The 25,256-nt window shown below is 32.7% G+C and overlaps 5 protein-coding genes across 7 annotated transcripts; 2 read left to right on the forward strand and 3 right to left on the reverse strand.

Moving 5' to 3' along the window:
- Positions 1-745: 745 nt before the first annotated feature.
- Positions 746-7,090, reverse strand: LOC108909012 (Bardet-Biedl syndrome 7 protein homolog). The gene is made up of 14 exons (XM_018713219.1): positions 6,989-7,090; positions 6,734-6,857; positions 5,541-5,655; positions 5,361-5,490; positions 5,061-5,248; positions 4,561-4,750; positions 3,019-3,209; positions 2,799-2,916; positions 2,590-2,742; positions 2,338-2,540; positions 1,768-1,932; positions 1,606-1,715; positions 959-1,189; positions 746-885 (listed from the first exon to the last, which is right to left on the reverse strand). The coding sequence occupies exons 1-14, from the start codon at positions 7,088-7,090 to the stop codon at positions 746-748; spliced, it is 2,160 nt and encodes a 719-aa protein (XP_018568735.1).
- A 749-nt stretch (positions 7,091-7,839) lies between these two features.
- LOC108909038 (calponin homology domain-containing protein DDB_G0272472) lies at positions 7,840-11,721 on the reverse strand. Of its 3 annotated transcripts, XM_018713260.2 has the most exons (5): positions 11,632-11,721; positions 9,874-11,478; positions 9,487-9,693; positions 8,399-8,698; positions 7,840-8,333 (listed from the first exon to the last, which is right to left on the reverse strand). In XM_018713260.2, the coding sequence occupies exons 2-5, from the start codon at positions 11,388-11,390 to the stop codon at positions 8,237-8,239; spliced, it is 2,121 nt and encodes a 706-aa protein (XP_018568776.1). In that variant the 5' UTR covers positions 11,391-11,478; positions 11,632-11,721; the 3' UTR covers positions 7,840-8,236. The 3 variants fall into 3 exon arrangements, with proteins under 3 accessions (XP_018568776.1, XP_018568777.1, XP_018568775.1); XM_018713261.2 differs by having other exon boundaries at positions 7,840-8,328; positions 9,874-11,690; XM_018713259.2 differs by having other exon boundaries at positions 9,874-11,685.
- Positions 11,722-12,132: 411 nt separating this feature from the next.
- Positions 12,133-14,015, forward strand: LOC108908996 (zinc finger protein 567-like). Its single transcript, XM_018713201.1, has 4 exons — positions 12,133-12,158; positions 12,225-12,365; positions 12,424-13,435; positions 13,594-14,015. Exons 2-4 carry the CDS (start codon positions 12,258-12,260, stop codon positions 13,938-13,940), a joined length of 1,467 nt encoding a protein of 488 aa, XP_018568717.1. The 5' UTR covers positions 12,133-12,158; positions 12,225-12,257; the 3' UTR covers positions 13,941-14,015.
- A 923-nt stretch (positions 14,016-14,938) lies between these two features.
- LOC108909030 (1,5-anhydro-D-fructose reductase) lies at positions 14,939-16,477 on the reverse strand. The gene is made up of 6 exons (XM_018713247.1): positions 16,366-16,477; positions 16,158-16,311; positions 15,881-16,048; positions 15,708-15,824; positions 15,260-15,658; positions 14,939-15,201 (listed from the first exon to the last, which is right to left on the reverse strand). The coding sequence occupies exons 2-6, from the start codon at positions 16,221-16,223 to the stop codon at positions 15,010-15,012; spliced, it is 942 nt and encodes a 313-aa protein (XP_018568763.1). The 5' UTR covers positions 16,224-16,311; positions 16,366-16,477; the 3' UTR covers positions 14,939-15,009.
- A 1,238-nt stretch (positions 16,478-17,715) lies between these two features.
- Positions 17,716-25,033, forward strand: LOC108908978 (probable cytochrome P450 49a1). The gene is made up of 10 exons (XM_018713182.1): positions 17,716-17,952; positions 18,762-19,008; positions 21,787-21,903; positions 21,988-22,064; positions 22,135-22,330; positions 22,391-22,547; positions 23,312-23,481; positions 23,655-23,733; positions 24,258-24,464; positions 24,920-25,033. Exons 1-10 carry the CDS (start codon positions 17,769-17,771, stop codon positions 25,031-25,033), a joined length of 1,548 nt encoding a protein of 515 aa, XP_018568698.1. The 5' UTR covers positions 17,716-17,768.
- The last annotated feature ends 223 nt before the right edge of the window (positions 25,034-25,256 follow it).

Consider the following 25,256-nt stretch of genomic DNA (forward strand, 5'->3'; position numbering starts at 1 on the left):
GAAACTGACAGCTGCTATACAGCTCGTTGAGAAATGAGGTTAAGTTGGTCGCTATAAGCTACTCCCTACGTCCAATGTGTCAGAGCCAACTTCGACCACGTTTTTATTTGAATGCTCGTTATTTCTAGGGTGCACAACTCGATAGTCCCTGATTTTATCTAATAAGAATTTGTTCACATGAAAGTTCTTCTTTTTCATGTATTGAGGTTGCGTATTTATAAATTTTCCACAACCGGACAGTCTGATTTTATTTATAGAAAATTAATGACGTGTATTATTATACTGGATTACCTCTTGTCTGTCGAAATTTGTACCCTGTGTCTAAATTTTTCCCTTGTAGACATTTCGTCCTAACTGATTTTTCTCAAATAAAAATTTATGATCGTGATATTTTTTATTATATTAACATGCATTATTGGGTTTTCTTTTACGAAATTTGCGAGATGTAGGCAACACTATTGTACTGATATTAAATTAATATAAATTTATTAATATGCTATTTTTTATCTCTAATAATATGTATTATAGACTTATACATAGCTAAATTTTTCAGTTTAAACATCTTTAATATAACTAATTTTGTCTAATAAAAGTTTGTTGATGCCCAGTTTTTTATTTTTAGTAATATATACAACAGGGTTTCCCATAAAACCTGTAAACTTTTGATTTTAGTGTGTATATAAAGAGATCGTTTAATTTAACATAACAAAAAGTACAATCTTAACACATATCACTGAGTTTGTACTTAAACATAATCTGGTCTAAAAAATTTGACCAAATTGTCATAAGAGTAGCTTTCTAATATTTCTACTAGTTTAGGGGCCTTATGTCGTGAATTAATGCCCTTAAATTTATTAAAATCCATGAAGAGATCGGTAATAGTACCTAAAACGAATAAAAATATTTCAATTCCAAAGATGTTCTCTTCGCTACCGATGACTAGGAACGAGTTACTTACCATAAATCCTGTCCAAACATCCCGGTTGATTCTGGTGAGCAGTCCTTATATCCTTTTCACGTTCCAAGAGATCTTTATATTTCGAAGACAAATATTTAGTGGTTTCTTCTTCACTCACTTCCAATTCATTCAACGCGTTCAATAGTGAAACCTCCTTTGCTATCTTCTGGTACAGAAGCAACTTATTTTCCAGGAGTTTTAAAACAGAATTTATAGATTCCTCACTAATAACTAAAACAGAATGCTTAAATGAAAAATAGCCCCAGTTTCTAATTCCAATTGATCACGGAGATAATAATCTGAATTAAAAAAACAAATTGTTCTGAAAAGATCTTAACATAATTATATCATTGATAGTTAGTAAAATATGTATCGGAATAAATGATTACTTAAGGAAATACTAAATTCTATTTTATTTAAATATACTTAATGAGGTACATTCTAAAGATATCACAGTTTGACTCTTTCAGTCTTTCTTTAATGGAATGTTAATGGAGGTTTATACAAAAATGTTTAAAGTACCTCTGGAAAATTTGATGGAAATTTATAACAAAAAATTAATTAATATTCATAAAAGCATGTCATGTGTTACTTTCCATTTTAGTGTTGTGTAATTGGAGAATATCAAATAATCTGTACAGACTTACATGAGTTAATGTCAACTTTAATTTTCTTTTTCGTAGCTTCAGCTGAAATATTTTCTTTCAAAATCGATATTGTCGACACATTGTCAGATTTAAATTCTGCGTCCCCTTTTCTGTAAAAAAAAAATTGAAAACGATAATAGGCGATGTTTTGGCAACATTTACAAATAGCTGCACTCCAGAACTGTGTCCAGAAAACATGATTTAAACCACAGAATCGTCCTTTCGGATATTTGAGGTTTTTCTGGAACCTCAGGCAAACACTGACCTACCCAAGAATGGATTTCTGCCAAGCTAAAGCCGCCTTTGATTGTTAAAACGTTGAATGGTCTACAAAAGAAGTAGTTTGTTTACTGAATTTTATACGTATGTATTATAATTCTTACATAACACATCATTGCTGAAACAGTTTGTCTTATGAATAATGGAAGACGTATATGAAAAACTGAACAATTAATTATCGATTTCCACTAAGATTAAGGACAATTTACATATATACGCATTCCATAAAATTTTATGATTGTACGTGACTCTCATAGTGTAAAACTTAATTTAACCTCGCGTGAAAACATATTAAATAAAACATTCCACAAAGCAAAGAACATTTCCTAAATGTAAAAGTGTTTTAAAATGTTTCGTCCAACGTAATTGCAGTTTAATATTTCTGTGCACAGAAAACAAAAATGTTTTAAGTTTACACACAGGTACAATATTTTGGAAGAAGCTTATTTCTACCTGTTGCTGTCAAACTGATGTATCCTACAATGCAAAGACAAGGCTTTAATTTCGTAGTGGGCGACTCTGCAACATTTCGGTTGTACCATAGGCGTAACATACGCCTGGAGAAGGCCCTTCTGTCCTTCAATGGTGCGAATTTTTAGTTCAATCCTGTTGGTATTCATCTGACAACGATAGGTAGCTAAGAGATGATTACCGTCCTACAAAAAATAAATATAAAAGATTTTTATTATAATTAAAGAGACTTACTTCTATTCGGGACTCGCTATAGCTGACTACGGCAGAGTTTTTTTCTACATCAAGCAAATCCACGTTTGTATTACACTGAAGAAGAATATTATCAATCGGTGTAGGTACTTCGATCGATAAGTTGTAAGTCGACGTTGCTTTTTCAAGAACAAACTAAAAATTAAAAACTGTATCACTGCGTTTATAAGGTATATTTCAGTTATACTCACTGAATCTTTAATAGACAATAGAGGGATAGCTGAAAGTTCATCGAAAAATGACTGGGTTGACGTTTGATACTTCTCTCGTTCCTTCAGAATTTTTTCTTTTAATTCGCCTATTTCTGTTCTATCATTAAGAGAATGGGAACTTGATATAATATTTTTATTATAAACGATTGTTCTATTTTGGGTTAAACAATGAAAACATCAGTTTCAAAGTACAACTTACTTTAATTTATTTATTTTGTAGGACGTATCCGATGAAAAAATATATCCACCTTTAGTATTTTCGACATTAGCATCTATGGACTGAGACGTCAGACCAAATATACGCCCTGTATACGTAGCCACGACAATTTCGTCAAATCCTTGTGCTCCAACTATTCCGCACTGGAGTCCGTTAATACTCTCGTTGCAATTCTATAAAACGAATTTTGTTTGAAAAGGTTAAATGAATTAAAAAATTTGTCTGGACTTTTCATGCGACATGTTATCCGTAGTATTTCTGCCTCCTGATCACGAATCCGGTATCAGAATTGAGCTATTGCACCACAGGAATTTCCTAAACTCAAAAAACAGGTCAAAAATGGCGGATCCGAGGTCAATTTTGCAAAATTCAAGATGGCGGATCCAAGATGGCCTACCAAATTTCCAAAAAAATAACACATTCGCGCCAAACTTAGTATACGGGGGTTTTTGGGGTAGCTGATCACGAATTGCGAAATTCGTTTAGTAATATTTTTGTTTACTTTATAACCTGAGTACCCAATCATGTTTTAACATTCTTTTTTCGGCTATATCTTGTTCTTTTTCTGTAAAAGATCTATTCACGGGTTTTCTGCCTCAGGTAATAAAGTACATAGGTAATTGAAATTTTTAAAAGCGAATATTGTAAATTTCATCTCGAATTCGTGATCAGTGACGCCGAAAAACCCCGTATACCAAATTTGGCGCGAATCTGTTATTTTTTGAAAATTCGTGATATCTGCTTTAATTGACACATTTTTTTTGAGGTTAGAAAAAGAACTATCAATTCTGATTCACATTTGGCGGGGTCTTAACCATATAATTGAACATTTGAATATAGAAAAAACATTTTTTTTTGTAGTTTTCCTAGCACTTTTTCGAAAATTTTTGTTATTTTTGACTTGTTTTTTTGAGGTTAGGAAGTTCCTGTGATGTAATAGCTCAATTCTGACACCGGATTCGTGATCGGGAGGCAAAATTTACAAGGAAAAAAATCAAAAGTGAAAATGTACAAAATCAAGATAAAATCATCCACATTTCGTTATAAAAAATATAAAAATGAATGAATGAATTAATTAAATTATTAAATGAATGACCTCATTAATATATATGTCAGAAAAATAGTTTTTACATTTATAGTGGAAAAGTTTTCTAAGTTACATACTTATTTTAGGTAATTTCTATAAATATTTTCTCAAAATTTTTTGACAAATTCTAAATTATTAGGATAATGATCGTTTCGTAATTATTAGGTATGTAATTTTCCATTCTCTACAATGTTCAACAAATGTAAATAGCTTAATTAGGTATGGCTATTTAGAATTCTTTCTCGAATCTGCAGTAAAATATATTTCAAATTAGAAGTAATTACTGATGTAAAGGAAGTCATTTTTGGAATAACAATATTTTTATCTACAAGTATGATATCTACATAGTGTCATTTTATGAAGAATTTTGTGATTTGAATATAAAGGTTTGGAACCTAAAAGATTCTTTTAAACATCGAAAAGAATATCACACTAACATAAGAAAAAATAATCCTGGATACATCCATAGCATCGAGCACATTCACTTGAAAGACTTCTACACTTCCATCTTGTCTCCCAATTACAAGATTTTTCGTCCCATTTCCAATTAAATCATAACTATCCATACATGATATAGTGCTGGTGTTTTTGTCATTTGTAATCAACCACCTGTCAAATCCTTGCACCCTAAAAGAAGGAGTTTATCTTAAACTCTATCTACATTTATCGACAAAAAAAAATAAAGCTGTGAAACTCAAAATAAATTAATTTGGTGTTAAATATAATTCTATTATACAATATGTTCTACTTTTTTTGACTTTTGCTTATTTAAAAATCTATCTCGTTAATGGAATTTCCAGTAGTGAAAGGTGTATACGATCCCTACGATTAAATAAACACTGATTTAAAGTCGGGAACTATAGTTTTGTATTTGTCTCTGAATTTGTGGTATCTTTTTCTGAAACACCCTGTATAGATATAATGTGGTAATTTATACTTGTCTACATCCAAAATTCCAACACGGCCATCCACAGTACCAAACAAAACAGCTTTAACATCTTCGTCTTCATAAATGTGAAGCACTGTAGGTGAACTTTCAACTTCCATACTCAAAGTTACCCTGGCATGCTCTAAGGCTCTGATCATACGGCCCTCGCAAGCTATCAACGACATCAGTCTGCGGCTCTAAAATCAGAACAAGAACCTTCTATATAGTGCTATGGCAGTTCCTATCAGTTTTTTAGAAAATATGTGAAAAGCACGTTCGTTAAAAACCGGCAACTCAAATATCACTTACGTTTTGAGAATAGAATGCCACCACGTCAACAATTCTGTCTCCACATAAGTACGAACCTAAGTCCTTGCAGTCCCTGTAATGTGTATATACATGTTTCCCACATAAAAATAACTCACTCGCCAATACAAACCTAAAAGTTTGTGGGTTAATTTTTGGCATATGGAACTTTTAACAACTTACATTGTGCTAATAGTTTCAGTCATTCCAGAATCAAATGTGATGAACAATTTGCCTTTTTTTGTGAAACCTCTAACTTCATTTCCGGATGCAATAAATATTTTATCTTTAATGGTGCCTTAAAATTATATATTACATAAAATTTTTAATATTAAGACATAGAATATTCTAAAGACAATTGTTCGGTTTATATTCCATTTGGAGGTACTTTGATCTAACGCAATTCCCAGCTTTTAATACGAAAACCTTGTTTGTTTCCGTTTAAAATTTTACAATCTTTGTATAAAAAGATGATTAATATGTTCCTGAGCTAATGCTTTGGAGGCTGGATTTATCATGAGTATTTATTCCATTTACTTTATCATAAGTAGATATTTGTTCCATTTACTACTTTTATTCGAATAGTTTAGGTAACAATTTTATCTCTTTTTGAAATAAGCTTTCTTAGATGAGGGCGTTGACTGCGCTGCTCTCTAGTAGCGAATAGGCTAACTTGTCTTAAAACTGTTGTCAACAACGGACCCTGTTGTTTATGGTTAGGTTAAAACCGTGATGTGAACATGAAGATGGCATTGTGTGCTCGTCAGCCGCCGACTCAATTTCCAAAAAACCGAAAAGGTATTTACAAAATGCGCATGAGCAAATTGTTATGAAACTCATTACATTTTACATTAGTCACATAGAAAATATAGTACTATATAACACCTATCATTGTCTGCCTATCATTTATCCTTATAAATGAGCTTTCTTCTTTTCTCTTTTTTGTGACTAACACTATATTTTCTATGCATTAGTCATTAGCACAAAACGGAGAAAAGAGGTCATTAGTAACTGTCACTAACTGATAAAGTGCGAACCAAAACAAAACTTAGCGACATGAAAATGCTTTTGGAGCAGATTCTTGCACTGATGCTTTCTTGCGAAAAAATATTGCAAAATTGCAACTTTATTGTATCAACAATTCAACCTCTGATAGACTAAACTTCGTTTCATTAAACTAGTTATCTACTGTTTATAAATTCCATATACATGGTGACCCAAATTATGTAAAACATATTAATTAACTAAGGTAAATCATATTTATTGCGAATGATCTAAGCGGATGAACCGTATTTAATAATTTCTAAACTGTGCATTATTTCTGAACTAGTTTTTTGTTGTGTATTTATGCCTGTACAGATAATTAACAGAAATACCTGGGGCTCCTGCTATTTTAAGTGAAGATATGGCAGTTCCAGGGAGAGTTTTAAAATGTAATTGAACGTCTTCCTTTTTAACAGAAAATACTTGTAGAATGCCATCACTATCTGCGACAGCTACCTAAAAGTGATACGATTAAAAATCAATGTCATGTCTACTGTTGTCTTTGATTTCTTTTTGGAAATAAAAGATATTACTACTGAAGGTTTATTATTAGTGTTTGCGCCAGTATTTTGTAGTGCTCACCTTACCTTTTGCTGCTCTTTTGGATAAACGTTTGGTAACAATTGTAAGCAGTTGAGATCGGTTATTCCCACGATTGTATAATCTACCCTTGTTAGTTCCAAATCCATGTTGTTTAGGACAAATTTAAAGTCGAGTATCTAGACATACGATTTGAATTTCTAGAAAATCAATTCTCCCTTGACAACCAAGCCTCTACCCTCTACAAACATACCTACTGAATTGGTGTAGTGGAATTTTATTGATTTCTTAAATGAATATGCATATCAGAGTTAAGAATCTTATATTTCATATATATTTTTTTTGCGAAAATATTTTAACGACTCATAATACTTACTCTATAAACTTTGTAGTCAATATAAGTCACAAACACAATTTAGCATACCAGATACTATATACAAAAAAAAGAAAAAAAACTGCTTAAGATTTTTGAAGTATTTAGTCTCCATTACACAAATATCGTTAGCTTAAATATCATTGATTACTGAAAAATATATTGGCATAGAATATCTCTACCCCTCATTGTAATTGCAAGGATTAGCTCAGAAGTCAGAATTGTGTGGGAGAGGAGGCGGCATATTATTATTAAGTAGGCCGCATGTGCAGGATTATTTAAAACAAAATGCTCAGTCTTGTCGATTCTTATTATAAAATAAAAAATCACTGATGCTATATATCGTAGTTGGGCCACACTGTATATTCTTTCGATAAAGAAATGCGCAACTATAAAATTTTAATTGAGTATTTATAATTTATACTTACCCTGTATAATTATTTATTTGTGTAAAACTGGAAGGTAATACATAATTTATTTATTATCCGCGAAATAAAATCCTCGAAAGTTCGAAATAACCCTTTATTTGCAATTTTATATACAAAAATATTTAATAGTATCTCAAGACAACATAAAAAGTAACGTATATGTACAAAACATAGTAGAAAACAGAGTAGAAAACTACTTTGGTTAAAAAATTCACCAGTCCTAAAGGAAACTGAAAAAATAATGGCAAACTCTAAAATTTGTACTTTAAATATATAGTCTCTATATAAACCTTACCGGCTTTCATAATGTTTAGTATTTTATCACAAGAACTGGTAACAGTATATTTATAAACAGACATTATAAAAGCTCGCTACAATTACAAAAAATATATATCGACTCCAATAAATAGAGGGAAACTATGGTACACTAAGATTTAAAGGAAAAAAAAACTGGCTCTATAGAAGATAAAGTTAGATGACACTGTTAGTTTATTTCACTTGAGTAAATGTTTATAAATGCACTCGGGATCCCGGCAATTGCCATCCACATCGTACGGACATACGATGGAAAACGGGTCGTCCGTAACTACCCTATGACAAACAGATGAAACAATTAGTAATTTATCTGCCAATGGTAAATCGAAGCAATACAACACCTTTTTACTTTGTCTAACGGTGATATGTATTTCGGAAACGTATTTTTCTGTTTGCTACAGATTATATCGATATCGTTGGAGTCCCCTGGGTTTAGAGGTGCATCCACGACATCCTCTTCCTTTCGGTTTCCCACACGGGGCTCTGCAATTTTTTCAGATAACGGAAGTGTGTTATTGGGAGTGATAGTGGGAAGAGAACTCGTTTCGAATGAAACTACGGACGGTTTGTCTTTTATTGGTGTCGATGATGTGAAACGTGCCTTTTTGTCTTCGGCGAGTTCAGTTTTTTTCGTAGGCATACTGAAAGAGATAGGTGCCTTGTCACAGAAGAAAACGGTACATATGAAGAATGCAATTAACAATTTAAAAAGTGAAATAAGCATTATATAAGCGATTAGCTTTTTATAAATGGTTTATTCATTTTCAGCTACAATTCTAAAATGCAAAACCCTTTGAAACTAGATAAAAACAATATTTTTTTATTACTTATATCACCATAACAAATATAAAAAATATGAATGTGTACATCTCATATTTAAAAGGTAAATAAATACAATATACAACATTAATTACTCTTTTTCAACTAAAAGACGAACACCCTCATGTTTTTTTGAAGAAAAAATTGTTATTTATATCAATGGTCATGGATTCACTTGGGTATTTATCTTGTCAAGTACAACTCTTAAACATGTTCTACATTTAACAATTTTTTACCCAATACATTAAGAAATTATCACAATTTGTAACACATCACGATAATTTGGCCAAGATATTTGAAGAAAAAGAGTCAAAATTATAAAATATAAACAAATTAGAAAAATTGGCCAATTTATTTGTCAAATTTAAGGCTTCCGATGCTAACATGACCTTAATTAATTTATTGGATCAAAAATTGGTGAATGTAAAACAGGTTTTATATTTAAAAAATATCAACTTATGTTTAGATTTAAATTTTCTGAAAAAAAAAGGTCTTGTTACTGATATTACTACAAAAATTTTATTTAATCAAAAAAAAAATATAGTTGATATGAAACCAAGTGCAACAGTATAAAAATATTAGATAAAATTTTAATGGTATCCTAACTAACCTCTTATCAATTCGTTCTTTTTCTCGAACCAGATTGCTAACTTGATTATTGAAGTCCTGTTGCGACTTTGTCAGTTTCTTCTTCATGTCCGCTATCTCCTGAAGTAGACGTTTGACTTCATCCTCACACTTTCTTCTTTCTAAACTTGCTTCGTTAATTTTCTTAATTACAGGCATAAGTACTTTATATTTTTCTTGGATCTGTAATCTTTTTTCCACATTTCTCATTACACAAGATACAGGACTTTTTCAGTTTCAATAAATTATTTTAATATTATTTTATATATTTAAAAAATTAAATCATGCACGTTGTAATAATATATGTACATATAAAAAAACAAAATTAAATTATTATTAATTTTTAAAAGTACTAAAAACTATCCAATACCTTCCATTCTTTTGAACTTGAATTTCCTTCAGAATTTTGTGTAGTGTTCGGACTTCACTCTTATCGTTCTGGGCGGGATCCACTTTTGACACAGTTACTTGTTTACCAGCTGGCAATTTAGGTCGGACAATTTTTTTGGACGTACATGCAACGGGTTTTCCCTCGCTACTCAGTTTGTGAGACAGTCTTCTTACCCTCGGTTTCTTTTCGGCATTTTTTAATCTCTGTAATAATTTTTGGTATTCTACTTGTTTTACTTTAGGCAACAATTTAACACATGATTTTTCTAGAATAAGTGAGGAGTTTTTAGGTTTCGCTGGACACTTTGGTATAGGAGACAGTTGTGCTTCAACTTTCGCTCTTTGTTCCTTTAAAAATTTATCTACGCTTTGCTCAATTTCCATATCAATCTGTTTCTGTTGAACTATCTGAGTACCTGTATTTTTAATTGCTTTATTAAAGAGATCATCCTCTGAATCTGAATCTTTATTTATATTAATTATCAGAGGTTTAACTACTGGCAACTGTAGATTTTTCATTGCAATATTAATTTTAGTTACACGGTTTTTAAAATTAACTACATTGTTTATAGGTAAATTTGCTGTTTCTCTCTTTTCATCTACATTTCGTAATGTATGCTTGATCCCATTATTTGTTAGCGGTAAAACAGTTCTCTTCGTTTCTTTTTCACTAGTAATTTTTCTCGACATTGAAGCTAACAACAAAGCCCTTAAGACATCTTCATCTTCCTCGGGTGGAGTATTATTTTCTATAACATTATTTGTAATTTCTACTTTATTTTCTTTATTTTGTATAACTGAATTCTCTATACAGATTTTTTTTGGACAGTTCTCTATCGTATTATGATTATTTTCTTTATTAGTTTCAGAATTATCTGTTTTGACAGAGGCATCTGATAAAACATCATGATCATTACTTTCCTTTACTTTTCTCTTTTTTCGATGCATAAATTTATTTAAAACGGCCGTACGTAAAGCTTCCAATCTCAACTCAGCCAATTCACTATCCCCTTCATCTGAAGTGTCTTTTTCCTCAATCTTTTTATTATCATTTTTTTCCATACAACTGTCTGATTCATCTAATTTTGTCATAGCTTTTAGCCTTGACTGTAAGCTATTTTTGTGTTTCTCTTCAGTGTCATCCACCCGAATAGCAGCTTTCAACTGTTTTTGCAATTTTCTATCTAATTCCAAGTATTCATCACTATCAGAATCACTGCAAGTTGACTTTCGGTGACTATTTCTTCTTTTCTTGGATTTGGAAATTTTTTTTCTTGTAACTTTGTGACGGTGCCGTGGTTTATTCTCACTTTTCGGTTCATCCGCATCGGTAACGCTACTTAAAGAAATAGCAGGTAAATGTTCTTTAGTTGATACAGACTTACCAGAGAAAATTGGAACAATGATGGAATTATCCGAAATATCCTCAAAATCATCGTCCACGATTTCACCTTCTTCACGATCTTCCAAATTCACGCCCGAAAAGTCAGATTCCATTATTATAGATAATACGCAACAATATGAAACTTTAATGTAAAACACAGTAACCCTTCCCAGCTGCTATGAATTTTGGCACCTTTTGACACTACAAGAAAAAAAGAAAAGAAAAAAAAAAACAGTACCACTAATACCAACATATCACATTTCGCCAACCTAGCCTATCGTCAATACGCCATGACACAGATCATCCTAGCCATAGTGGTTATTTTCTAGTAAGTTTTCAATGGCTCATACTCACACAAATGCAGTGCTTGTACACGATGAATACGCGTTTGGCGTTAAACGTTGCCTCAATAATTTGGGACCAAGGGGGACTATCCCTCTTTGTCCTGCTTTACCTCTATAGGCCTGGGCAGCCCCGTGAAGGTGGGCCCCGTTCATCGTCTACCCCGACCACAAGCATGGCCGGTGTAGGCGCTTTGCGGGACCTCCTTTTGCTTTTGTGGAGATTTAGACAGAGAGAGGTAAAGGAGGGTATTTGCTATCTCTCTCTAGCAGCACGCGATTGCATGTTGTTAGAGAGAGATAGCAGTAACAGTCCTATACCACTCCCTTTCTCTCTATAAACCTCCCCTACACTCTCGGCCTCTGGCACGCTGCCTCCAGTATAGTATTACATGCTCTAAGAGCTAATAGCAACTTAGAGTTGCTCAGGTTACTCTGAACTGAACTGATATTAGTTGCTGATAGGTACTTTGTTTGCCAAAACGAAAGCCCCCAAGATCGGTAAGCTGTCAATTTGTGTTGTCTTATCAACTAAGTTAGGTTAGTAAAGTACATTTCATTTAAGTAAATGTTATTTTTGTATTTAATACAATATTTTATTTATAGTTTATGTAGGAAATATAAAATAATCATTGCATAATGCAAAATCTTAAAATGTGCCGACTGTGTATGACACAGCCGATAGTCTCGCATTCATTATTAGAATCAAATGGAGCGAATATATTGGAATCCTTGACTTCTATAAAGGTTTTTTTTTAATTATTTATATTATCGATCGCAGTCACTTATTCACGTAATTTTTTAGATATGTAAAGAGGATACTCTTCCGAAGCGAGCTTGTGTCAAATGTTGGTTAAATTTAAAATTAGCTTTTCAGATTCAGCAGAGTATTATAGAATGTGATAAGAAACTAAGGTTATTTGATGTCGAGCAAGAACCAGATAATGTAGACCCACTTCCTGAAGTTGACGACATGATTCAAAACATTAAGGAAGAAAAACTTGAACTAGTATACAAAATGGAACCTGAAGATGATTCGGATTATGTCGATTCAGAAATTGATAATCCCGAGATTAACAGTATCAAAGTAGAGAATCACACAAGAACAGAACTATTGATAATATGTCCAGTAGGAGCAGGTAATAGTAATGAAAATATTGTACCGTTTGAAAATGAAAAAACTGAGAAAACTTTTACAACTTGTCACATATGTGGAGCCCATACAGAAGAAGACTTGCTGTTAGATCATTTAAAAACCCACTATTCTACTAGACTGAAATGTGACGAGTGCAATACTTATTGTGAAAATATACCGTCTTATAGAAAACATGTCTTGTCCAACCACAAAGACATGCAAGAATCATGGACTTGTGGAGTGTGTGCTGCACGTTTTCAATATAAACCATTGTATATAATTCACGCCGAACAAGCTCATCCCAAGGAAACAACCGCTCCTCGTAGCAGAAAAGCACTGTTTTCTAAATCCATATTACAAGATTATAAGTACGACTGTCCTTACTGCAATAGGAAGTTTAAAACAGAGCAAGCGAGTTTATCACATATAAAAACGCACAACAAAAAGGAATGTCCAGTGTGCGGTGTCAAAATTACACCCTCGAATTTCAAAGTGCACGTGGATTCGCATACGTCACCTCCGATGGTATGCCACTTGTGTGGAATCACCTACAAGAATCTTACCTCCTTAAGAAGTCATATTTATTACACACACTCGACGAGGAAGTATGCCTGTAAATATTGTGATAAAGTGTTTAAGAAAGCTTATGATCTACCCTTGCACGTTAAGAAAGAACATACAGGTAATAAATTAGAGTTTATGTCATCTTACATCAAATAAAAGTTTCATATCACGAACAATTGAGAAAATAGTGATTTGGGATTTTGAATCATGGAACCATTATTTTATTGTAATTACTATTGCGGTTTTTAATTAATAATGATCGTTATTTTGTTATAGGACAAAGGGATCATACGTGTGATATCTGCGGCAAGAGTTTCTATGCGTTCCACAATTTGAATAAACACAAAAAAACGACGCATATGAAGTTACGGCCTTTCTTGTGCCAGTACTGCAAGAAATCGTTTTCGTCAAAACACGCTCTGAGAACTCACGAGCGTCAGCATACAAACATCACCCCCTACACCTGCACAATATGCGGTGAAGGCTTCAGACAAAACGTTTCCTTGAGATCTCATAAAAAATCCAAGCACAACATAGTCGAGGTAAAGACGTTCCCATGCTCGGTGTGTGGGAAGAAGTTCGGGTCCAAATGGGCAGTGCTGAGTCATATGCGAGTCCATTAAAATACGAGTTTATTTTTATATTTCTAATAATAAATATGTATTGTTTTATAATTGATTTTGTTATTCCGTTAATAAATGAAATAGATAAGTTAAATGATATTATACAGTGTGCTCAGTTTAAAACTACCCAGCCGTAAGTCCTGAAAGATAGAGATGTTTTTTTTTAAACAATGCATATAAAAGACTTCTGTTCTAAGTGCAAATGGTGTTAAAGAGTAGTATACGATAATATCTTTTTATCCTTCTTTCTGACTGCAAGGATTAGCCCAGAAGATTAGATTTGTGTGGGGAGGGGACAGCATATTATTATTGAGAAAACCGCATGTGCGCCCAGGAATGACTTACGTTGGTAAGCCCTAATGATGATTCAGTGCAGGAAAGAGCCTGTAAAACCTCATTAATTAGGGGGATGGTCAAATGTCGACTGGAATCAATTTCTCACATTGAAAAAAATGATAATTTTTGAAAAAAACTAAATTGCAAATTGATAAATGTAATCGAATTGTTTAAAAATAAAAAAAAGTGTTAACTTTAAAAATTTACTGTGGCCCTCCTAATCAACCGATTTCAATTTTTCAAAAACCATTTGAAAGGTCGAGCGGTCTTTTCTATGTGTAAAAATTTTCATGTGCCTAGATGCCTTATTTGGGGCTACGCAACATTTTGAAAATTCAAAAATATTTTTTCAACAAATTATTTTGCGAAAAGTATCAAACCAATTTTAGTGAAATTTGGTGTGTTGTTTTATTATACTTTAAAGTTTTTTTACCAAAATTAGAATGCCCTCAGAGCAATTTAAACATTTTTAAAAAATCCAAAAAATATTGTTTTTTTGCCTTTTTTTTCATTAATTATTGCTATTTTGCAACAACGGCAATTAATTTAAAAATTTTTAACTTACAGTATATTGTGCAAAATTCAATTCTAAAACTTTTCCACCTCAAAACAGATCCGCCCTGATCTATTTTTATAAACTAGGAACTTATTAAAGGAAATAATTCTCTTTAAAAATATTTAATATTCATTCAAATCTATGTAATCATATTCACAAAACAGAGACGTGTACAAATTAATAATCACTTTTGAAGCTGTAGTATTTGTGATCCTCGAACATTGACAATGGACACACCCTTTGATTTTTGTTGCAAGAATCGAGGTACGCTACGTCTTCGGGAGCCAAGGTAAAATCGAAAACGTTTATATTCTCTATAATCCTGGATTTAGTGACTGACTTAGGAATCACCGATATCCTTAAAGATATCTGACAAAAGAGATAAAAGCTGATTTTTATTAAAACATTGTGTGCATAATTAACTCACCAGATAATTTAAAACAACTTGAGCGGGTGTCTTATTGTACTTCTTGGCAATTTCAGCCACTTTCGGATCGAAGATTGTTGGATCCGGAAAGCCAGGTGTACCAGCATATTCACTGCGTCCCAACGGACAATATCCGACGATAACAATATCACGCTGTCCGCAAAACTCAATAAGCTTCTTTTGGTTTAAATTTGGGTTCACTTCTACCTGGTTGCAAACTGGCTTGATTTTGCAATTCTTCAAAAGACGATCGATCTGTTCTGCGTTAAAATTAGATACACCAATACTTTTGGCGAGGCCTTGATTTACACATTCCTCCATTCCTTCCCATGTTTCCAAATAATCAACATCACTATAAGCTTTTACACCTTCTCCAACTGGCCATAGACTTGCCTTTTCCTAAAAAATTATCTCAATGATTGTAAACGTAAGAATATGCATTACTTACCTTGAATCCAAAAGGCCAATGTATAAGGTACAGATCAACATAATCCAATTTCAAATTATCCAGCGTTTCTTTGAGCATGGGCACTACTTTATCTTTTGCGTGAAAATTATTCCACAGCTGAAAATAAAACGAACCTCTATATATTGTAAAAAGCTATTTATTAGCATCCATACTTTGCTGGTAATAAAAATATCCTCTCTTTTAACCTTCCCTTCATCAATTTTTTCTTTCAAACCTACACCAACCTCGGCTTCGTTGCCATAAAACCAAGCGCAATCAAAATGTCTATAACCTGCATCGATGGCATCCTTAACTGCTCTTATAACTTCACCAGGACCAGACTAAAAATACCATAGTATTATTTTAAATGTTTTTAGGCGCTTTTTAAGCAAATCCATGATTTATTTTCGATTAACAAAATAATTTACAACACAACTAATAATTATTTACCTTGTACGTTCCTAATCCAACAATTGGTAATTCCTTGCCATTATTGAGTTTCAGTGTTTTGGACATGGCTCTTTCAAAAAATTTTTCGACGCTTGAAATAATAAACAAAACTTTTCCTAGCTTCAGTTTTGTAATCTTTATAGGCCCTTTTGCGCTACAAAAATGTAGATATTAAAATTGGGATTTGAAGATTTAAAAATACCCTTACACTTCAGCAATAGCCAAATGGCATAAAGTAGAAGTTTTTCACAAATATAAATAGGATTGAATGTCAAAGTCAAACTTTATTTTTTAATTCTAAAGGTAAAAGCACATCATTTCTATAACTTCTTTATTTTTTAGGCAGGCCTGATTGGTCAATCTAAAAATAATTCTTTCGCGGTTATTTCGGCGATAAGATTTTTATAGCTATTCAGCTTCTATGTATTAGAGGCTGCCTTTATTCAGTTTTTTGAGTCTTTGTTTATTCACATCAAATTTTGGATTTAGGTATCTGGTATTTCTAACCTTAATAATCACAAATTATACCTCAAAATTTGAACATGATTGTGCGGCTACATTAGAGCATATTATTCTACATGGTTGAGTAGACGCTGTAGAGAGAAAGAGCGATAGTTTGGGTACTCACTCTATCTCTCTAATTGTTGAGGAAGGAGTTGCGTTAGCCAATTACGTGTCTGTGCGAGAGAGAAAGATGGTACGCAAACTATCTCTTTCTCTCTCTATCACTAGTATACAGTTACACTGTTGTTGTAAGCTTGCCCTCCGTGTAGCATATGTTCTAAGGTGGTCACAGTTCAGAAACCACGAAAACAAAAAAATAAGTAGCTTTTAGGGGCTGCAATGGGCTTTAGCCTTAATGCGTAGGTATTTAATTGACTATAGACTTAACATTATTGACCTTCAACAAACTCGAATGAAAATGTTTTATCATATTTTAGGCAACATAATATACACGAATGTAGAAATGTCGACAGAATAAATCTTGAGGATTGGTATCTTCTGTGCAAAAAGTAACGTGCTGCCTTTTAAATATTGCTTCCAGTGTCAAATTATGAGGCTTTAGCTCGTTTCACAGTAACGACATATACATGTATTATATTCGATATGAATAAAGAAACAACTATTATAATTTTTTAAAATTTATTTTGTTTCAAAATTACATTTTAAAGACTTATGTGGCATTTTAGTTAAAATTTGTTTTATCGAAATCAAAATTAAATTCAATGAAGCTGTTATTATACACTTAAAAGTTTTAAATAGCTTTTTCAGTTTAGAAATCTAGGGCGGCACTGAATCTGAAGATTAGTAATTATTCAATTGCTGATTGTTAGTCACATAGACCACACTGCAAACGCGATTAATCAAAATCTTGTATGTATCTCCGGGAGATTGGTGATTTCAGCGAACTATCGAAAAGTGACCTAAATAAATAATAGCGGATTTGGTGGACCGTCTGGCTTCTTATAGGTACCTCTTCTGGAAAAGTGGGGGCCAACCTGTTCATGATTCACTTATACTTTACCCTGGCCATTCAGTTATAAAAGTATCACGCGGATGTAAAAAAACTATAGAGAGTAGTAGTAACAGTGTTTTTCTGGTTCGGTGAAAATGAAGTGCTTAAAATCCACCAGACGCTTAATAAGCAACTCCTGTATAAGACGAATTTTTAGTGCGATAGAGGATATTTCGAAAAGCGATATAGGATTCGAAAATGCTCTCCCTTACAAGATGGTACCAGGGCCTAAACCTCTACCTTTCCTAGGAAATAATTGGAGATTTATCCCATTGATAGGTAGCATTTTTGTATAATAATATTTTCAGTTTAATTTTCTTTATGAAGAAATGTGTGTTTGTCGCAAAAATTTCGTATATGCATCCTGTATGTCGCAGTTATTTTATACTTTAATTTGTAAACACGAAGTAAACAAGAATATTTAAATTAAGACACACTTTCTACTTTAACAGTAAAAATCATGCAAAAATTAATATAATTAATGATTATTATTAAAAGCGAAAGAAAAAACAATAATTAGAGCAGCAACTGCATGCACTAGTCTATGTGAGAATTTCTGGTAATTAGAAATTTTTTTATAAATGTATTTTCTATATTGTTATTTAACCCAGAAATTCTGAAGTCATTGTTTTTATTCCTAATGTTAAAACTGTGCGATATGATCCATTTTAGTCAGCTCGCGCTCGGCCAAACTGTGAAAAATAAAGAAGAGTTTCTTTTTTCGAAAGGTGTCAAAAGCGATACAATTTTATACTGTTGACTTTTTGAAGCCATTACATAATTAATTAACTACTTATTTAGTAACAGGTTACTTTACTATAGTTAATCACAAATGTTAAGGTTGCCAGAAGAACAATTATGATTATCGAATATTTACTTTGTTTCATCATAACTCAAGGTTATTGTTTTATAAAATATAAGTACCTTTCTTTTTATATTTGTACAGTACGATCATACATGCATACTTAAAATGACACAAACTTTTACCTGCAATTTTAAATTAGTTACAGATATTATTAATTGTCCCGACCACATATAACAAAATATGTTTATCAAATCCGAATCTTCTGAAATATTTACGATTGCAGGAGGCTTCGAAATAGAACATATCGACAAAGTGTCTCAAAATTTATTTGAGAAATACGGGAAAATTGTTAAGATGGAGGGACTCTTGGGAAGACCTGACATGTTATTTTTGTTCGACCCCAGTGACATAGAACAAGTTTTTCGTCAAGAAGATATTCTGCCCTTTAGGCCATCTATGCCATCTTTAAATTATTATAAGCATATGCACAGGAAAGACTTCTTTGGAGAACATGGTGGAGTCATTGCAGTGTAAGATGAAACAACTTGTATCTACCATTTTAGATATGTTCTTGCATTTTTAGATTTTAGGAATGTTTTCAGGATTTGGCTAAAATTATTTTCTTTAAAAATCTCCCCTTTAAAGGGAGATGGTAGATATTTTATCTCATACAATATCTTAAAAAATTTGTCAGATATTTTACTCATATTTAAACTTAAATTTAAGACATATATACAATAATTTACGCGCTATTTCATCTTTAACTTTTTTATAGGACCCCCTTATTTTTTGGTAAGAAATCGTACTTTAAAGTTTTTCGAAATATTAAAAAAAACCTTATATAAGGCATACGTTTGTTTGAAATATGAATATTTTATCTGAAAGTGCTTTTAAAATATGTAATATACAGGGTGTTTTTGTAAATAAGTGCGAAATATTTTAGGAGGTGGTTCCCGAAGTTATTTTGTGAAAAAAAACGTAGGTCGAAATATGCTTCGTTTCCGAGATGCGGAGTGTTTATTTATTTTTATTAATTATTTGAAAGAGTTTTAAAGATGTTGACTGGAAATTTGATGGTTGTATTTTATTTAGAAATATTGACAGCAACCTACTAGATAAATTAAAAATACACACAACTTGCAATAAAATATGTTTTATTTTTTCCCTCAAAAGCGGTGCATCCTACGAAAAAAAATAAAAATGGGAAAAAGTCAGTGGCGTACCATTTTCTTTGTTAAAAAGGGTTGTGGTATTCTCGCATGAATGACACTGGTGCAAGTAGAAATATTCGAATCACCCCAAAAATGCACATTTATCCCTCCAGAGATTTTCATATTTCGAGTCAATATCTTTAAAATTCTTGGGGGACAATAATTTAGGACAGTCCCCTGTCATATTTCACGAATTGGTGGAAAAAAAATTAAAACAGATTCTATTAAAAAAAATTGTAAGTATTTAGGGATTCACAATGAATAAACTAATAATTATTTTAAAATTTAACCTGAATTGTGCGCGAATTTCGCCTTAATGCACAAATCAGTGTCGTGGAACAATCCTAACCAAGTGGAAAATTAGAATTTTATGGAAAACGCATTAAAATATCTGTCAGTCTTAAACTATTTATAGAATTTGAAAAAACTTTGTATTTACTTCGTCAATCAATTTAATTAAATCCTTTGACCATGTTGAATTCTAAAAAATTGTTGACCATAAACTAGAGGATTTTGAAATTTAGTGTTGCAGGATATAAATATATTGAACTTTAAAACCCGATTAAATTAAATTGTAATAAAAAATGTTTCTGTAATTTAATTTTTAATATGTAAAACGAGGTAGTGAACTGAATTATGACTGATACAACCTAGTCCGAGAACAACAAGGTCAACTATGGCTAACCGCAACGTATATAACTCCGCCATTATTCCATGGCTAGAAGTTGGTCTCAATGATTTGGGATCGAGGGGGATTATCCCTCTTTATCCTGCCTCACCTCGTGTAGGCCTGGACAGCCTTCGTAGGTGGGCCCCATCCGTCGTTTACCCTGACCGCAAATGCGGCCGGTGTAGGCGCTTTGTGGGACCTTCTCTTGTCCTGGCTGGGCCCCGCCGGCTAGGGCCCTTTCTTCTGGCGCTCTTGATGCTTCGCCGGCTCGTCTGTGTAACGTATATAACAGAAACCCGAACAGACGCCTCGTATTTTAAATATCAGCAAAAGCCTTAAATCAATTATGAATGATTGTTTTTTCCTATTGAAAGAACCCTTACCGGCGTCTCTGGAAGGCAAACAAAAGAAGGATGTTGATGTTGCGTGACATATTAAAGACATATGATTTCACACATTATTATATATTCCGGTGGAAATGTCTACTTTACGTAACTCATGTTGAGTAAGCTTGTTGCAATGTGATTTTCCCTACAATGCTTTCACACTCTACGGCACTTGCAATTACGTTTTGTCGATTAATTCAGTGGTTCCCAAACTGTTCCAACTCGCCGCGCCCTTTTGAACTAAATACGTAAATAGAACGCAATGAACATGTCAAACAACTGCATTGCTGAATAAATTAATTCGTTCATTTATTCATCCAGCTGCTACTTATTTTTCATTGATCTTTTCAATTAATCGATCATTGGGGTCTATCGTCATATGCTGTATTCTGTGGACTGTGTTGTTGGACAAAGACACTTTTGAAAGCAGTTTCCCAGCACTCACCAACCAAAATATTCAACATAACTACAGCAACCATTATTATAACATTTTTTTACGTTTTGCCATTCCATAAACCTTGTAAGATGCTATCAAAGCATTACCTATTTGATGTTTTAGTACCTTCACTTTCTGGTAAAGGATCACGAGGTTTTAATCAACCATGGTGATTGGTTTCGAGTTGATATTGAGCATTACAGAAATATCTCAATGCTTCATGAATTTTGTTTGAGATTTTTACTTAAAAATAAATCTTTGAATCCGACGGAAGTATCTTAGTGCGGTGAAAGCAATTGCGGAATTTCGTCTGGTTGTTTTGAAAGAAAAGAGAGAGTGAATGACTTACGCATTCGTTTATCAAATCTGATTTCATTGAATAACAATTTACATACAACATACAACACGTAGGTAAAAGTACATACATTTTGTATATACAGGGTAGCCCGTTAGAGCCGGGAAAGAGAATTAAAAGTGCCGAAAATAAAATAAAATACATAAATTGATAGTCTTGAGATGACCTTAGCTGGAGGCCAAGTTTAAAATCGCCAGACACGTGAATCAGTTTCTCAACTCGACTTTCCTTTACCAACGTCTCTTTTTAGCCATGGCGAGAAGTGGCAGTCGTTTCGCTCAAAAGTCAACCAAATAATGATGCAACCTCGAATCGCCAAAATGTATGTCACGACCATAGCGTCTACTGCCCAGGAGTTTGTAGAACGGTGAGTATGCAAATTAAGTAATTAAACACAATCTAACGACATTAACAAATGCAGAGTGCAGTTTGCAGTAACTTTTTTTTTCAGTGTCAAATCGTTGCAAAATTCGAGGGGGGAGATGCCCGACGACTTTTTAAACGAGCTTCACAAGTGGTCTTTGGAATGCAAGTATCTTTTACATCCATGTTTTTTTAGGGACTGTACGTTGATAGTGTTGAGGGTGTTATTTTTTAGCTATTGCAAAGGTGGCTTTAGATGTACGTTTGGGCTGTTTAGACGAAAATTCTCATCCGGATACTCAAAGACTGATAGATGCTGTGAATACTTTTTTTATAAACGTACCTGTTTTAGAGTTAAAAATCCCATTTTGGAAGCTAGTAAGAACCCCAACATTTAATAAATATATAGAAGCTCTAGACACAATTAGGGAGTAAGTAGATGCTTTTAGCATCAACTATCCTTTTATCAATCCGTAATATTTCGTTTTCAGGATTTGTATGAAATATATTACAAAATCGTTGGAACATTCAGTGAAACCTAATGAAGAAAATGAGATATCAATTTTACAGAGAATTTTAAGACTGGAAAATGATACTAAAATAGCTACAATTCTAGCATTGGATATGTTTTTGGTTGGTATTGACACGGTAAGGAAAATTTAATATTTATTTTCAGAAATACCTATATTTGTTTTTCAAATTATCAAAAATTAGCACATTAGTGCCGTGACATAGCAAATTTTCAGGTAAATACTGACATATTTACTCAATATTTTAATGACTCAAGCATTAAGTTTTGTTTAAATCCAATTTCTTTATGTTAGAGCAGTTATACACACAACTTTAACATGACATTATATTAATTGCTTCCTTAATAAGTGAAACCGCGTACTTAGTAATTTTTACGATCTCTAATAATAAAATAATTAGATGGTTCTTCGTGTTTTATTGAGAATGGTAACCATACAACTGCTGGGTAGTTATTATGCATAACGTGTCTTCGTGACGACGTTATTAAAATGCAATGCAATTGCTCCTTGGTACAAGCACAAACGTATATGAACATGAAACAAGCTAATGAGCTTTTCAATAAAGATTTTCTATATACATAATTTATTATGAAATAAGGTAAAACTGCACAAATAAGCCGAAATACAAAGTTACTTACATTATTACCTACAAGTGATGCAAATTATGCAGACAATTCTTTGACTGAAATTAAGAGAAAGCTTTATTACCCTTTTGGATATTTTTTGTGAGAGAGTACCTACATAAAATTCAGTCATCACACCTTTTAAATCATCTTTGGAAGTAATCTACAGGGTGATACCTTTATTGAGACCACAATTCCTTAATTGTTTTACCGTTTAATTTTGTCGGTGTCGATTCTGATAATTTTCTTATAATTTTAGACTTCGAATGCTGCTGCATCTATTTTATATCAACTAGCAATCCACCCTGAAAAGCAGAGAATACTTAGCAATGAAGTATTAAATGCTTTACCCGATAAATCTTCGCCAATAACCAGCGAAAAGTTAGAGAAAATGGCATATTTAAAGGCGTGTATAAAGGAAACACTGCGGTAAGAATATCGTTAATAGAACTAAATAATTATAATAATCGGTCCCCTCTACCACATAAGTCCTACACTACTTAAATTAATGACATTATTGTTATTGTTAATTAATGATTTACAGGAATATTTATAAGTTACAAAATATTTGCACAATCAATATTTTACTTGTTTCATTTTAGAATGTACCCTGTAGTTATTGGAAATGGCAGGCAAACAACTACCGACTGCATTATAGGTGGATATCAAATTCCTAAAGGGGTAAGTTTTTTATCTGTTACTGTCAAGGTCCAATATGGGACCGAAACAATTGAATGTTGCATAAATGAAATGGCCGTAGAAATTTTATTCCGACAAAAATGGATTTCTCGTATCTTCTTATCCCCCTGTACCAATATGCAGCTCTTTCTATTGTGAAATAAGGACGCTAGATGGCATTTTCTAAAATCGCTATTTTCAGTTTTTTCACAATATTTCAGGAACCGCAGCAGCTATCTTTGATCCGTTTGGTTGGTTTTAATGACCTTCAAAAGGCGTAACTTTTTTCTAAATTTAGTCACCCTGTATGTATCACCCTTACTGTTTCTCAGATGCCAATGATGAGCCATGAAAAACGGACCACCCTATTTCAATAGATATCAATGAATTATTTAACAAAACTACCTATTATAGGAAGTAATTTTCACCACACTATCATTTCAACTACTGGCATAGTAAACACTTATGAAATCCACTTGCCGTGACTTCCTCTGTATTCACCACACCTATCTATCATTTTATTTTAGGTACAAGTGATTTTTCAACATTACGTCATAAGCAACGAGGAAGAGTACTTCCCGCGAAGCAAGGAATTTCTTCCTGAAAGGTGGCTGAAGTCTAGTCCCTTTTTCAAAGAGCACCACCCATTCGCGTCCTTACCGTTTGGATTTGGGAAAAGAATGTGCCTTGGGCGGAGATTTGCAGATTTGGAATTGCAAACTCTTCTAGCAAAGGTACAACAAACTTCGGTGTTTCGCAGATTATTTTGAAACGTGCTATAAAAGCCACATAATTAATTTTATTGAAGTAGCAGTATGGACTGTTATTTTCTTATCTTATTAACATACGCTGTTTGCCAACAAAGCAAACAGTTGTTCAAGAACACCACGGGAATTGCACACGTAAATAGTTGAATTAGAAAAGTAACAAAGGAAAAACTAAGGTCAAATAAATTAAAATCTATTAAGATGGAATTGAATTCATGCACAGACATTATCAGGTAGTTGCGATTCCACCCACAGGCTAAAAGTGTAAAAATATGATTAATTTCCGATGAGTAGAATCAATAAAATAATGTTTATTACGATGTATAAGTACAACGAAAATATAAAGAAAACCTTGACTAAAATAATTGTTATACTTATTAAAATATTTCAAATAAATTAAAGTATCACTGTTTTTGTTTCAGGTTGTTAGAAATTACACCTTGGAATACCACCATAAAAAATTAGACTACTTTATTCACCCAATGTACACGCCAAATGGCCCCCTAAGAATAAGATTTATAGAAAAATGTGTTTAAATTTATTGGAATTAATAAAAATAAGATTTTTGAGACTGCTATTTATTTCAAAGCATCCAACAACAAATTATTATTAATGGTCCAATTAAATGGGCCTTTAAATCGCAATTTTGGTCAACTTGCCCGAATTTTTTATAACGAGCGTTCAAATAAAAACGTGGTCGAAGTTGGCTCTGACCCATTGGACGTAGGGAGTAGCTTATAGCGACCAACTTAACCTCAT

This window comes from Anoplophora glabripennis, unplaced genomic scaffold (genome assembly GCF_000390285.2).
Source record: "Anoplophora glabripennis isolate ALB-LARVAE unplaced genomic scaffold, Agla_2.0 scaffold72, whole genome shotgun sequence".
Lineage (NCBI taxonomy): Eukaryota > Metazoa > Arthropoda > Insecta > Coleoptera > Cerambycidae > Anoplophora > Anoplophora glabripennis.

Excerpts from the sequence above, each read along its gene's own strand:
- LOC108909030 (XM_018713247.1), bottom strand. The coding sequence starts at position 16,223 with ATGTCCAAAACACTGAAACTCAATAATGGCAAGGAATTACCAATTGTT. Across the intron at positions 15,659-15,707 it reads ATTGGCCTTTTGGATTCAAG|GAAAAGGCAAGTCTATGGCC; the intron begins GTAAGTAATGCA and ends ATAATTTTTTAG. Across the intron at positions 15,202-15,259 it reads AAGTTGTTTTAAATTATCTG|ATATCTTTAAGGATATCGGT; the intron begins GTGAGTTAATTA and ends CTCTTTTGTCAG.
- LOC108908978 (XM_018713182.1), top strand. The coding sequence starts at position 17,769 with ATGAAGTGCTTAAAATCCACCAGACGCTTAATAAGCAACTCCTGTATA. Across the intron at positions 22,065-22,134 it reads TCACAAGTGGTCTTTGGAAT|CTATTGCAAAGGTGGCTTTA; the intron begins GCAAGTATCTTT and ends GTTATTTTTTAG. Across the intron at positions 24,465-24,919 it reads TGCAAACTCTTCTAGCAAAG|GTTGTTAGAAATTACACCTT; the intron begins GTACAACAAACT and ends TTTTTGTTTCAG.
- LOC108909038 (XM_018713260.2), bottom strand. The coding sequence starts at position 11,390 with ATGGAATCTGACTTTTCGGGCGTGAATTTGGAAGATCGTGAAGAAGGT. Across the intron at positions 8,699-9,486 it reads AAAGAACGAATTGATAAGAG|TATGCCTACGAAAAAAACTG; the intron begins GTTAGTTAGGAT and ends TATCTCTTTCAG. Across the intron at positions 8,334-8,398 it reads CCGTTAGACAAAGTAAAAAG|GGTAGTTACGGACGACCCGT; the intron begins GTGTTGTATTGC and ends TGTTTGTCATAG.
- LOC108908996 (XM_018713201.1), top strand. The coding sequence starts at position 12,258 with ATGCAAAATCTTAAAATGTGCCGACTGTGTATGACACAGCCGATAGTC. Across the intron at positions 12,366-12,423 it reads AATCCTTGACTTCTATAAAG|ATATGTAAAGAGGATACTCT; the intron begins GTTTTTTTTTAA and ends GTAATTTTTTAG. Across the intron at positions 13,436-13,593 it reads CGTTAAGAAAGAACATACAG|GACAAAGGGATCATACGTGT; the intron begins GTAATAAATTAG and ends ATTTTGTTATAG.
- LOC108909012 (XM_018713219.1), bottom strand. The coding sequence starts at position 7,090 with ATGGATTTGGAACTAACAAGGGTAGATTATACAATCGTGGGAATAACC. Across the intron at positions 5,656-6,733 it reads TAAAATAGCAGGAGCCCCAG|GCACCATTAAAGATAAAATA; the intron begins GTATTTCTGTTA and ends TATAATTTTAAG. Across the intron at positions 1,190-1,605 it reads TAAAGTTGACATTAACTCAT|TTATTAGTGAGGAATCTATA; the intron begins GTAAGTCTGTAC and ends ATTCTGTTTTAG.